General features: G+C 39.3%; 1 protein-coding gene across 1 annotated transcript in view; it reads left to right on the forward strand.

Annotated features, from left to right (window-relative positions):
• Positions 1–14,631, forward strand: part of PTCD2 (pentatricopeptide repeat domain 2) — a 28,641-nt gene that overhangs the window by 9,866 nt on the left and 4,144 nt on the right. The window contains exons 4-9 of the mRNA XM_090276369.1: positions 324–441; positions 3,515–3,593; positions 4,012–4,103; positions 6,638–6,751; positions 8,080–8,154; positions 14,346–14,459. Of these exons, the coding sequence (XP_090132495.1) occupies positions 324–441; positions 3,515–3,593; positions 4,012–4,103; positions 6,638–6,751; positions 8,080–8,154; positions 14,346–14,459 (592 nt within the window). The remainder of the gene's footprint in view (positions 1–323; positions 442–3,514; positions 3,594–4,011; positions 4,104–6,637; positions 6,752–8,079; positions 8,155–14,345; positions 14,460–14,631) is intronic.

A 14,631-nucleotide genomic window follows, 5' to 3' on the forward strand; every position in this document is an offset into this window, starting at 1 on the left:
CATAGGAGTATGCTCACACTCAGTCAGTTTTAGCTGGATTGTGGGTAAATTGAGATGATTACAATGTATCCTTTCCTTTCTTATTTCACAGGGTGAGAGGGCCTCCAACAAACCTTTGTTGATTTGCTTATTTAAATACTTGGTGTATCTCTGCACTCCAGGAGTCCTCTGGTTATCTTTCCTTCTGCGAGCTTCCCCTCCACACTGTGAGAGTACCTCACTCTTGACTGTGTCCCCAACACCTAGCCGAGTGCATGCCATTTTCTGTCTGTCCTTTTCCCTGTATCTCACCATTTGACTCATTGAATCATTTTGATTACCAGGTACCATGCAGAGAACAGAAATGTCACTTTGGGGGAGTATAAGTTTGGACCACTCTTCATGAGGCTGTGCTATGAGTTGGATCTCGAGGAGTCTGCAGTGGAGCTCGTCAAAGACCAGGTGACTCTCCTGTGGCCTTCCTTGCCCATCTGCTCTCCTTGTACTCAGGGGAAGGCACTTTTAATGTTAAGAAAGGCATCTCCCTACACACATGGTTATCAGAGAAAGGCTGCTGGGCTGAATGAATGAGCTCTTCCCATTTTTAAGGTTTCTTTGGAGTCAGTTCCTCTGAAGAATGTCTTTATAAAGAGGTATAGATCAGGTGTGGAAGAGGTATAGGTACACATTACAAGGTATCTACCTACCTTGGATGTGTGTCCACCTGGGACTGACATCCTCGCTTTTGAGGAGCTTTTCCTGGGGGGATGGTTTAAGACTGCCTTTCCTGTCCTTCCCCTCTGCTGTTCTTCTGTTTTTGTATTTTTACTTCTGGTTGAGTTTCACAGTGCTTTCACATATTCCAATTTTCTTTTCCTAAAAACAATGATAGCAATAATTATTTTTAAATTATTTACTGAATATTTACTATGTCCTTAGCTTAAGGACTTCATATGTTTCATCTTATTTGTTTCTCACAATAGCCCTGGTGAGCCAGATACTATTATTATTTCCATTTTACAGATGAGGAAACTGGGACTCTGAGACATTATACATTTATCCATGGTCAGAAACATTGGTTAAATTTGGGGGTTAGGGCTGGCCACCTGGGACACTTTAGAATTTTTAGGGACCTCCATAACTAAGTTGTCCTTCTGCCTCTTACTTGTTTTTCATATAAAGGGTTCTGTCCAGGGTAGAACTGTTAACTCTCGGCTTACCTCTCTCTTTTATTTTTATGTTTTTTAGATTTTATTTATTTATCATCAGAGAGAGGGGAAAGGAAGGAGAAAGAGAGGGAGAGAAACATCAGTGTAAGAGAGAAACATTGATCAGTTGCCTCTCGCATGTCTCTAGCCAGGGACCTAGGCTGCAGTGCAGACATGTGCCCTGGACGAAAATCGAACTGGTGGCCTTTTGGTTGGCAGGCTGACACTCAGTCCACTGAGCCACACCAGCCAGGGCTAGGCTTACCCCTCTTTGAAGGAAACCTGTGCATTAGAAGATGACTTTAATATATTAGCAAGCAGAGAAAAGGTGGTCTCAGAACAGTACAGATTAGTTTGAGCCTATTTTTTTCTAAATAAAAAATACATACATATTTACCTTTCCATATATATGTGTTAAAAATCTGGAAGAGTAGACATGAAATTATTGTATCTTTAGGGGGTAAAATCGTAGAAATCTCACTTTTTACTTTATACATTTTGTATTGTCTGTTTTACAATAAGCATGTGTTGATGTTATAATTAAAAGAAAACAAAAGTTTTACTGTAATAAATCATATGCATGAGTATAATGTTAAAAAACAAATAGAAAATGAATGTAAAGTTTTTGTCTCCTGTTTTTTTAAGTTACCTGTGTGGGTGAAACATGCATGTATGAGTCAGCATCCTAGAGCAGTGGAATAAACTGGATTCAAGTCAAGTGACAGAAAGCCTAGTCCGGCTCCCACCTAACTTGAGTCTCCTACCAGAACCCTGTAGTGTGGCCAGTGTGGCAGCCACTGTCCACCGTATCTCTGGAGACTTTGGACTGTGGCTCTTTCCATTTACATGTGCTATATGTGTAAAATACAAACATAGGTTTACGGTTGTTCATATGGAAAATAAGACAATAATTAATAAATGATAATGCAAGTATAAACTGTTTTACGTACTCACAACTGTAAACCTACTTTTGCCCGACTCTGTACATGATATATCTCAAATATTTGATGTAAAAAGAGAACGTAAAGTACTTTTTAAAGATTTTTATATTGATTACATGTTGAAATTATATTTGGGATTTAGTGAGTTAAATAACATTATTAAAACTGATTTTATGAATTTCTTTTTACTTTTTTAAGATGCGACTACTTGAAAATTTAGTCACGTACATGGCTTGCACTTTTGGCTTGCAGTGATTTTTGTGAACAGGGCTGTTCTGATGGCTTCCTTCCCATCACACTTAGAATAAAGTTCAGACCCCCAATTATAAACTAGAGGCCTCTTCATGGTATCTCAGTGGTGTCTCATCTGTCAGTCCCCCTTGTTCACTCCCCGCTGGGCCTTGTTCTTTCCCTGACAGGCCAAGCCCGCGGGCTCAGGCTGGGATGCCCTACGCCCGCATCATCATTGAGCTGTTGTTCTTTACTTCATCAAGGTCTCTTCTCAGAGCCTTCCCTGACCACCTCCCATCATCTTCTCTACCTCCCACCCTCTTCCATTGTTCTTCATGGCTCTTATTGATACTTGAAATTAATATTTTTATGTTTTTTGCTTGTTTTATTCAGTTGTTTATTATTTTCCCTGCCAGAATTTAAGCTCCACTAGAGTTAGGGCATATTCTATGTCTTATTTATCTTTTTTTTTTACTCTCTGAACCCAGAACAGGGCCTGCATAATAGGCTCTCAAAAACAAACAGACCTAAGCAAGGCATTGAATGGCATATTTGAATAGCATGGCATTCAAAATGTGGAGAAAAAAGTATTGAGAACATTTAAAAAATGTTTTAATGAATTATTATTCACTAAATAATAATGATTATGATTATTAAAGTGAACTGTTTCAAAAAGTGAATAATCAACTCAGTATTATTTATTTGCTAAAAGAAGATCATAGTTCAGACTTTTCTGCTCTAGTCCCTAACTAGACTTCCAGCTGCCATTTCACGTTAGTACACTGCCACCCAGGCCCCAGGACTGCCCCCACCAGGGTTAATGAGCTTGTCACTCTTCTCTCGAGCATAGCAGCACCACATTTCATAAAGCTGTTTTTCACTGTATTTCTGAAACCCAGAGATCTCTTACTGTGCCTCTTGCCTCTTGTTCAGTGTACCCATCGCCAAAGGCATAATGTCCAAGGAAGTGGGCAGCATTTTAATTATTTTGAAAAAGAAAGGCCTTGGTATATCAGAGACTTATTAGAGAATTCAGGAGGCCAAATGAATAAGGTATGCACAAAAATAAGTCCTGGACAGATAAGATGCAGTATAAGGACAATGAGCTTTTAATGGTTTTAATTTTAACTGAACTGTATTGTTTTTCTTTATTAGCATTTACGAGGCTTCTTCTCAGACTCTACATCATTTAATATTTTGATGGATATGTTATTTATCAAAGGCAAATATAAAAGTAAGTATTGCAATTTATGTCTGCTGAAAAATTCTGCTCTTTGATGGAACAGCAGTTAGGGAAGACAGTGGACTGTGCAAAAAATGATCCATACGTTCCCAATGAGTGCCTGAATTAGGGAGACCTCGTTCTTGAAGCGTGAAATATGATTACATCATATTCCTGCCTTAAAGTAAATACCTCAGATTTTACTTATGCTGAAATTATAACAGGTTCTTAAATATTAGCTCTTCCTGTATGACCTGATCATTAATTTTGAAGTTTAGTTAATTGCTAAATGTCTTTGACAAACAGCTTTTATTGTGCTAAGTGCACTTTCTAGTAGATGGTGCTGATTAGAACTCTGGGGATCAACAGTAGCGGACTGAATTCACTTGACTGCATTCAACACCACTGGCCCACTCCTGATCTTTGACAGGTGCATTGGAAGTATTGATCGAGATGAAAAGCCAAGATGTGAAGTTCAGCAAAGATACCTATGTCCTTGCTTTTGCAATTTGCTATAAACTGGTAAGACTATCTCCTATTACCCTTTAGAGCAGCGGTTCTCAACCTATGGGTTGTGACACCTTTGGAGGTTGAATGACCCTTTCACAGGGATCGCCTAAGACCATCGGAAAACACATATATAATTACATATTGTTTTTGTGATTAATCACTATGCTTTAATTATGTTCAGTTTGTAACAATGAAAATACATCCTGCATATCAGATATTTACATTACGATTCATAACAGTAGCAAAATTACAGTTATGAAGTAGCAATGAAAATAATTTTATGGTTGGGGGTCACCACAACATGAGGAACTGTATTAAAGGGTCGCAGCATTAGGAAAGTTGAGAACCACTGCTTTAGAGCATTGTGGATAGTGTTTGAAAGAGGATTTTTTTTTTTCTCTACAATAAAATTCAGTTCCTCAGAAGCCTGTTTTTCATCTGGTGCAGATATCTCCATTTTAAATGTGTTCATTTTTAGAAAACTCAAGTTATCCATGTCAGACAGTTTCATCACGGGAAAGGCAAGTTTGTCGTCACTCATCCTCCGGCAATTGTATACATAGTGAGAACAAGAGACAGTGCGCTGGGTTCAAACTCTGCCTTCGAGTGGTCTTGCTCCCAGGCTCTTGCTGGACTCCATTCATCAGTCTTCCCTTTGGGCCTCTCCCGTGGCAACCTTACCTCCTTTATTGGCAAACTCAAGAGCTGCTTTGTCCTCATCTGTCAATTTTTCTGTAATCACCTAAGGTGGGATTTTTTCCAACATCCCTTGATTATACTCTATTTGTGTCACGTATATGGCACTTATAACACTGCCTGGTTTTATACTGAGTACTTGCACGTTTCATCCTCCCCACTAGAGCTTAAGCTCCGTGAGGCCTCTTGGCATGCCAGAAACTGACACAGTCATTCTTGAATAAATGTATGTGACATTAAAATGAACTCTGAGGAGAGCATGACTTATAAGTCCCTATGTCATTACGGTATCAGGATTGTTTCCTGCACAAACTTTTTTCATCATTGAGTGAATGAATGAATGAATGAATGATGAAATAGTACAGTGACCAAGGTTCCATGCACAACTCTAGTCATTCATGCCATTTAAACTCTGGAAATTTAAACCTTTTAATAATACTGAAAGCAAAGGAACACCAAGCAAGGCAGAAGAACATGGGCCATTGAAATACTTCCCTAGAAAGTGTAGCAGTACCAATTTTCCAAAACAAGGGGGGCAGTTGAGTTACAGTGGAAAGAAAACTGATGTGGAAACTGAGAACCTTGGAGTCTAGTCTGAACGTTAGCATTAACTGGCTTTGAACTGATCATTTTCCTCATTTGTGTAATGAGGGTGTTAGATTCAGGGATCAGCACACTTTTTCTATGAAAAGGTCAGATAATAAATATTTTAGGCTTTGGGGCCCACATGTGGTCTCTGTCACATACTCTTTGTGTTTTTACAAACCTTTAAAAGGGTAAAAACCATATTAGCCATAGGCTGGATTTGGCCTCAGGGTTATAGTTTGCTGACCCCTGGATTATTAGGTGTTCCTTTCCAATCACACCATTCTATGGCTCTGTGAAACAGAAGGCCAGCAGAACTCAGAACACTTGCGTATCAGCTATATGGCATTGTGATAGCCAGTTTTCTGACCTACTTAGGGAGACCTTCCTGAGCGTATACTGAAGTGGAGAGAATTTAATTCTATCACTTCTGGAGAGCCAGTGGACTTTTCGCCCCTGGATTGTGTCGAAGAGTAACTTGTTTTACTCAGGGGAATCGAGTTGAAAAATTGAACTGGTCAGCCGTTCCAAGTTCAAGCAAGTTCTGGAAACTGTCTGCTCGTCAAATCCAGGTTTTACTTTAGGATCTGAATTGTGAGTCGTGGCATGACAGATATGCACAGACCCAAAGCTGATGCTTCTCTCCTACCTGCAATCCACCTACAGCAGGAGCAAGGAGAAGGCCCAGTTTTACCTTGGCTGTCTGTGGGTTTGTGTATCACTCACATTCTTGGAGGTTTTTTTGTTTGTTTGTTTGTTTTTAAGCTTTCTGTTTTCTGGAATTCTTTCATGATTAATGTTCAAATTAGTGTTCGTGTTTTCAGATATTAGACTTACGTGGACATTTTCACATTGGAAATCCCCTTCAGTCAGGTTTCCCCATGTTGCCGAGCTTTACTCTATAATTCAATACAGTAATAACAGGCTGAATCTTTATCTTAGTACTTTCATGTTATGGGATTCATGTCTAGAAACCAGCCCACCCAGATACAAAGAGATCTGTATATTTGCAGGTGAAACTGCGTCATCAGAAAATTGACCAAGAGCTTTAAAAATAAAGTTGATTTAGATTTGAGCTGCTAATATATTGATAACCTGATCTATTTGCAAATGGTCTCTGTATGACTCTTAATCATTTAATAGGCTTGAAATAGGCTCTGGGAAACTCTTGGAAAAGGAAATTTGAAATACTGAGCACTATTAATCATTTATGTAATGTAAAGCTTCATAGCATTTATTTACAGAGCAATACTGCCTCCTTTTAGAATAGCCCTGAGACCTTTAAAATCTGTACTACGCTAAGGGAAGAAGCTCTAATCAAAGGAGAAATCCTCTCCAGGAGAGCGTCGTGTTTTGCTGTGGCTCTCGCTCTGAATCAGGTAAGGGTCTGGGGTGCACGTGAGTGAATTGGGACTGGACAGGGCATCGCCACTTTCATTTCTTGCTTTTATTTATTTATCTTTTTCTTCTACTGTATCAAAGAAAATGTTTCCATAAAGAGACCAATGCCTTTGGCAACCTGCATCTGTTCCTATGCCTCCAAGAACATTTTCGTTTATAGTTAAAGACATAGTGTGCACTGCTAGTTATTTAGAAGGGGCTGGCTGAGATCCTGTGGAGAATCGGTGAGGGAAGCTGCTCTCTGAGAGAAATTTCTCAAGTAATGAAAATGAAAATTCCATGTGATCTGTTTTCTATGTAACATTCTCAGAGAACAGTTTAATTTAATGCTCTCCAAAGCTGAAATGACCTCAGATGACTGAGGACTCCCACAATGAGCCCATTGTAGAAATGGGGTCCTCATATAGTTCATAGTTAGAACCAAGTACTCCTTATTTGGAAGAGACTTTAGTGATCTTTTAGCCTCCCCCTCTCACTGGGCAAATAGGAGCATCAGAGGCCCAGAGAGAGGCCAAGACCTCCCTCTCTTCACATCTCAGTGAACAACTCAAAGCCAGAACCCTGGAACATCCCCTCTCTGGAAGAGTCCCTCCCAGAATATCCTAAGAAAATGTGTAATACTTTACTCTGCAAATTTGCATAGGTTTATTTCTCCCTGGCCATTGGGAATAGGCATGGAATTGGTTTTCAGTAAAACAATCTCTTTGCTGCTGCCATAGTGACACACTGCTTCCTGCAGATACGGCTTATCTGTGTAAATCTTTGATTAACTTCACCTTGGCCACCAAAAGCATCCAGAGAACTTCTTGTTACTAAGTCTAATCCCTATGACCATCGCTGTAAACAGGAACCTACGTTTTGTGCTTCAGGTGTGCCCCTTGCCTGGGAGAACTACTTTGTGGGCTCTCACCGAGGCGGGCAGCAGTGTTCTCCTCCTCTGCCTTCTCCCGAGCTTCCCTGTGCTCTGTTCCCACCTCTTCTGTGGTTAGAGGTTTCTGCTGTGTTCTAACTATGGCGAAGGTGTTAGTTTTTTTCTTCCTTTCTTTGTTTTTTTGAAGCTTGCTCCAGTGGGAGAAGGGGAAATGTCAATTTTATTCCTCCCTCTGAAAAACTGGAACTCAGGCAGGGAGTTAAAACATTTAGTAACATGACACTAGAAGACCTTCTATAGAATGTTGATTCTTGATCACCAAAATACTTTTTGTCTTTGTGTACCTCAAAACCCCGGTACACCACAAACAAGAATATCCTGACATGTTTAAGTGATCTTGATGATAGCAGAGTAACGTTCTTTTCTTCTTTCTAGAACCAGGTGGAAAAAGCTACATCCATTTTTTCTCAAATCATGAAGCCAGAAAACATAATCTGCACTAACTTAAATGTAAGTGACTTCTTTGTGGTTTAAAAAAAAAGGCTTGAAATGTACTAAAATCATGTCTAGAGTTTTTTGTCTGTACAGTGACTTTTGATGTCCCAAGGGCTTCATTCAATGTATTCATTTATTGAGCTCTGTGTGAAAGTTACAGGATAGCCCCTGTGAGAGGAGTCAACACAGCCTGTGCTTCCAGGAGTCTGTTAATAGGAGGGAAATGTAGATATGCTCAGATAGAAGATGTGAATAAATGCTCCAGGTATAACACAGGACTACAGAAGGCGGTCGATGTAGCGAGCAGGGACATAGACCCTCCAGTTTCTTTACTAAGACTTGCGGGGAACCTGTGTGCTCATTGCATCCTATTTCATGCTACATAACTCATGTAGTCAATGTAACTACAGTGCATAAAATAGTGCCTGATGTGGTAAATGCTCGCTCAGGAAGTGTTAGCTCCTTTCATTCATATGCTGCCAGCTCCATCTGCCCCAGTGAGTGGAGTCACCTACCCCTTCCTGTCCCAGGACAGGGCTCCTAAGCAGAAACTGTAGGTTAGAGTGGGTGGGTCTGCCTGAAAAGTTCATAAGCTCAAGCGGGTCTGGGAGGCCAAGGTGGCAAAGGTCCCGAGTCCAGGAGTTCAGGTCATTTGAACCAAAAGTACTAGCAAGCCAAATAGACTAGGAAGCCTTGTCTTCCAGCAGCTGCCATACGCCTCTTATTTTCTGTGCTGCCCCTTGGATATCGGTAGCTCGGGGATCCCAAGTATGCAAGTGCTTCTGAGAGAGTGGCCGCAGGTGCACTCCTCTCATGATTGGACAGAAGTAGAATTGCTAGGGTTCCAAGTGGTTCAGAGCATCATAGGAAAGAAACACAGGTGAGTGGTGAGAGGGGTTTTATATGGACTATTAGTAGCTTTTCCTAGAGCTGAAGTGAGGTTGTGGGGATTACTGCATAATGGTTGGTGGTGAGGCAGAGGGAATGAGATTGGGAGGATTTTAATATAATTTAGCTGCGGTGCCATGCTAGCTATTTTATATTTGTTGGTTCACTCTATACAATGCTGTCAGAACAATATGTCTCCGTATTGTAGATGTGAAAATGAAGATTCAAAGGGTGAGTAAATTACCTGAGTTCTTGCAGTTAATTAAATAGCAGAGCAGTTTTAACACAAGCAAATCTGTTTGATTATAAAGCCCAGGGTTTCCTCACCACTCCAGACCTACAGAGATAAGGGTTGTGTCTTTTCTCCAGGATTGGGGATGGCTGCTGCTCCTGCAGAATGAAAAGAACATAGGACTCGATGTCAAAAACTGAACCTGCTTTAGTGCACATATTCTGTGCCCTGGAATTTAGATTCCTCACCTCGTTCAATCCTTGGCCCTCACAGTTGTTATGAAAATGTAGTAATGATTTTTTTTCCAAGTGAGAACGTGCTTTGGTGGAAATAAAACACAAGCCTGCTGAGAGTGAATCTGCCCTTTCACAGCGGAGGAGAAACCCAGAGCATGGTGGGAAGCGCGCTCAGGAGCCAGGTGGCCTGAGCAGCTCCTCTCCTCTGAGAGCTGGAAGGAAAGGCACTGATAGTGTGGTGGAGTGCGCACGACTCAGGCAAGGACCATGTCAGGGACTTTGAGCTGGTCTTGAATATGAATCATCCTCTCCATGAATTGGGTCACAGAATTATCCATTGTCAGGAGATTTAAAGATAGTTTTATTGGTTAAAAATTCTCACTTGGGACATTCTTCCAAATCTCCAATCAAAAGTTCTCACATTTCAACATAAACTAATTTCATCTTCCTCAGGAATGAAGAAAAAGAAATGGTTGCCATTCTCAGGTTTAATAATCTTCCAGATTCTGGGTTTCTGTTACTAGAACAGGTTTTTAAGAATATGATGTGAGGGGCCCTTGCTTCTCCAAGGCTGAGTCATCTACTTGGAACCCTTAAGGACAATTTGTTAACTTTAAAGAAATGGAAACCTGACAATTAGGCTGAGTGGAGAGTCTGTTCAGTCAGTATTGCAGGAATTAATGAGGTTTTTTCCTGATCTGCTTTAAAAATTAGTAAATACTTTAAAAACTAAATATTTTTTCTGCTGCCAGTTAGAATTTGCACTTACCCAATTATTCCCCCTCAATGTTCTTTTCATTGAAATTGCTTCTGCTGCCAATATGACCCAGAGGGTGTGGTTTCCCATTTTCCCAGATGATATATGCTACATATTGTGCTGAGTTAGCACATGATCTCATCAAAGCACATGCATGTTGACTCTGCCCTTTTAGTCTAAATTAAACCCATTGATCTCCAAACAACTATGGCTCCCTCTTTAGCAATGCTGTTTAATATCAAACGATTACTTTCTACTTCCAAATATGTCTGAAAGTATCAAACACCAGTGCAGGGTAACTTTCCACTAAATCTATTTTATTTCTAATAATTTCTCTAGAAATCTGACAGTCTCCTAATGGAGACTCATTTTGGAATTGAATTACCTTTCAAGAGAATTGACAAGTGGTTAGTTTTGCTGCTTTTATCATTTGTTTATTGACACAGGTGAATGTTTTAATGTCCTTTTCTACTACTCACTAAGGTCACCCAGAAGTTCTAGCTCATGCTGGAAAGTCTCTTAGGCTGCACAGGTCAGAAAGGAGGAAGGACTCATTTCACATAAATCCTTTTGTGGCAGCATCTCATCTGTACGTATACAAAGTTAAAAATTGCAGTTGAGTCCTTTCCAGTGTGGCTCAATTGGTTGGAGCATCATCCATAAAGCAGAAGGTTGTATGTTTGATTTCCAGTTTGATGCCTAGGTTGCAAGTTTGGTCCTCAGCTGGGGTGCATACAGAGGCAACTGATCAATGTTTCTCTCCCTCTCTCTCCTTCTCTTGCCCTCTAAAATCAATAAGCATGTGCTGGAGTGAGGATAAAAAAGGAGAGAAAAGAATTGCATTTATGTGCGAGCAATGTAGACTCCAAAAACACAAGAGTCTGTACAAATTAGAGGCTTTCTTTTTCTCTCATGTAGAAAACCAGAGACAGTTGGTCTAGGTCTGGTGTGACATTCCATGATATCATGAAGTACCAGCTTCTTTCTGTATTTCCACATAACCATCCTAAGCACATGACTTCCATCTATTGATTCTATTGCTATTCCAGCAAGAAGTAGGAAGAATGGAGAGGACAAAGAACTTAGCACCTTTTAAAAATTGTTTTTTATTTATTGATTTAAGAGAAAGAGAGAAACATTAATTTGTTGTTCCCTTATTTATGCATTCGTTTGTTGCTTCGTGTACTTGTGCTGATTGGATATCAGACATGTAACCTTGATGTATCAGGGTGCCATTCTAGCCAACTGAGCTACCCGGCCAGAACCTAGCACCTTTTAAGCATGCTTTCCCAATTGACTTAACCAACAACTGGTATATACATGTTATGAGCCAGAAGTTAATCCCATGACCTCACCTAGTTGCAAAGAAACCTGAGAAATAGAGCCTCTGAGTTGCATACATTATAGTATCAGTTAAAATTCGGGAGTCCTGTTATCAAAGAAAGAAGGGGAGAATGGGTGTGGCTTAGAAAACTAGCAGTCTCTACCACACTATGAAGTTCTACTTCAAATATCACAACTTTAAAAGAAAATAAAAGAAATGCAAATTTCTAGCATGTTTAAGGCTTCTTTTTTGTTCAGAAGTATCCGATGATTTGTCAGCATTTCCCGAGGCCTCAGAAAATCAGAGGGGTAGGAAGTATGTGTTCTTTTAATAGTTATTCTTACCAAAATTCCCCCTGCTTCTTGCTAATTTAATTTTCCTAGGCTTTTGTTTGAAATCCGTAAGATCAAAGCAATGCGCTGTGCCCTAATTTAGCTTTTCTTAATTGCACCCTGAGACTTCAGTCTGAGACAGGCTTCTAGCTTTAAATTTTGTCTTTGCCTTTCATCAGTAACTGCCTCATTTTTACTGCTCTTCATGAGTATATGCATAAGGCATTGAACCTTACTCTTGAAATCTATCCCTACTGAACTGGAGATAGTTGCTGGAGGCAAGGAGAGAAATTGGGGAAACTTAGGAAGAAAAGTTGAAATCTTCCAGGAGCACATCATTAATAGTTTCTAACATGGAGCTCCAGGAGGCTTATCCTTGAAAATTGTAGTGCTCCTCTTCTCATTCATTATTGTTGAGGGTCTACTAGGTGCCAGGCACTGGAGATATTGCATTTAATGAAAGTAGACTTGTCTTTGATCTCAGTAGGACAGTCCACTGACATCCAAATTTGGTTTGTATTAACAAGGGTGTTAAGAACTATTAAGAGTGGAGATTTTACCCTACTTCCAAACTAACACATTTCAGGGATGCTGATAGAGATATAAGACGTCAGGAAGTGAATGATAGTTTATTACTCACAGCCATGGCAATAACCAGAGTATTAGCATTTTTGCATTAGTTCCCTGAGCCTCAATTTCCATAGGATGACATGAAGAGACTGATTGCCTCTTGCACACACTGGGACTCAACAGTTTAAGATGAATTAGGGGAACCCACGTCTCTTATAATGGGCAGTAAGCATTCCTGCCCTTTGCTCTGGATGAGACACTGAGTCTCTCTTCCCGGGCTGTTGGTAATAAAAACATCCTTGGGAAAATTGAAATAAAGGGTGACAGTGCTTCTGCTCAAATGTGGGAGACCTATGGAGGGTTGTCTCCCAACAGAGTGTGCCTATGATTTTGTCTGTGCTTTAGCACACTGAACTTCGTTTGGGAACTTGGGATTCAGTCTACTTGGGATCATTTCATTTTATTCTGCAGGACCAAAGATAACCCCTCATCTTAATCAATTTCTCAACAAACATTAAATGTTATGAAATGGGCTATTGAGAGAACTTAGCTGGTTTGGTATATAAAAGGAATATCTCTTCCAAAAAAAGTACCTTTGCTAAGGATCAAGAACCTTAAAAATGTTCACACCCTTTGACTTTGTAATTTTACTTCTGCGAATTAAGTCCAATAAGTTAAATTTAACTTTTAAAAAATGTATGCACATTTATCAATATGGTAAAAAAATGTATTAATTTGATGCATTATTTTATTTATATGATGGATTGCTATGCATTCATTAAAAAGATTAGATTTTCTTTTTTTCTAAAAATTTTTTTCAATGTTTACAATGTTTTATTGAAGTACAAAATTGTTGGAATTAAACTAAATAGAAAAACATAGTAAATATTTACGAAAACATTGATAACACACTCAAGTTACATAAATTTTTTTTTTAATGCTATAAGAAAATGTTCATTGTATAATAATTGACAAAAAGTAGAATCAAACTTTGGGGGAAATGAATATATTTAGAAGATAATATATGAAATTATAAACAATAGTTAACAGTTGGTAAATTCTGAGTTATTTTCATCTTATTTAAACTTTCCTGTATTTTTTGAGATTGCACTAACACACATTGGTGATAAGGGGGGGAAATGTGTTCCTTTTTCCTTGTGTTGCTGCAGTCTGATGGAAGGTAGTTAGCAAAACCATTTTGAATGCTAAATACAGGACCCAGTTTTGAAAGTTCCTTAACAACAACAGTCTAAATAGAAATGCCTCACTAAGGCTTGAACAAGCTTCCATTGGTACTTGCAACAACCTATGTGCCTGGAATTTCTTAACCAAAATACTAATAAATAAAAAGGTAAAGGCGTCATTTACCCTAGAGCCCGTCTTATGAGATAGTCTGATTGTCATAGCCTCGGAATCTAGAGGCAACAGGGAGGAAGGAACTGGAGTGTTTATTGAATACCTCCTGTGTGCTGGTATTTTATTTAATGTTCACAGTAACTCAAAATATGAGATGTAAAGCTATTTTCCTCATTTTACAAATGAAGAAGTTGAAAAAGAGATGGAACCCCAGCCAGAGTCACACAGCTGATAATGGCCAGTGCTGTAAACACAGCCCCAAATCCATGTGCTCTCCGTTACTGTCCTTAGGCAAGTTTTGCAGAAATGGTATTTTGATTTGTCATTGGAAAACAAGTTTTGGCTGGTGGACATATGTTTGAAGCAATTTTTTGAACTTGTACAAGCAAATGAATTAGGAAATAGCATGAAAATGGGGTAGATGCCTATAAATCCAGGCTTATCTAATGGTACATTTCTCAGCTGAAAACCGGCTCAGTCTTGTTTTTGCTTGTGTCTTCTTTTTATTCAGCTTATGATCCATATCCAGTCAGATATGTTGAAAACTGTGGTAGAGATGTTAACTGATGCTGCAGAGGGAAATTTATCAAGATTTGTGAAAAAACTTAAATTCTCGGAAGAAGTGGTGAGTATGTGGTTGCTGCAGAAATCATTTAAAGGGGAAGGGCACTCTTTAAAAGGCTACTTCCTTAGGGAGATGGTCGCTTTTGCAGCCTCTCTGTTGTTCCTATTGTACAATTTCTCTGTGTGGGTGCAAAGATTTTTTTCCTTGAAACACAAGAATCCTCCAAAATGCT

The sequence above is a fragment of the Furipterus horrens genome, unplaced genomic scaffold (genome assembly GCF_987537825.1).
Source record: "Furipterus horrens unplaced genomic scaffold, mFurHor1.1.pri manual_scaffold_5, whole genome shotgun sequence".
Classification (NCBI taxonomy): Eukaryota; Metazoa; Chordata; class Mammalia; order Chiroptera; family Furipteridae; genus Furipterus; species Furipterus horrens.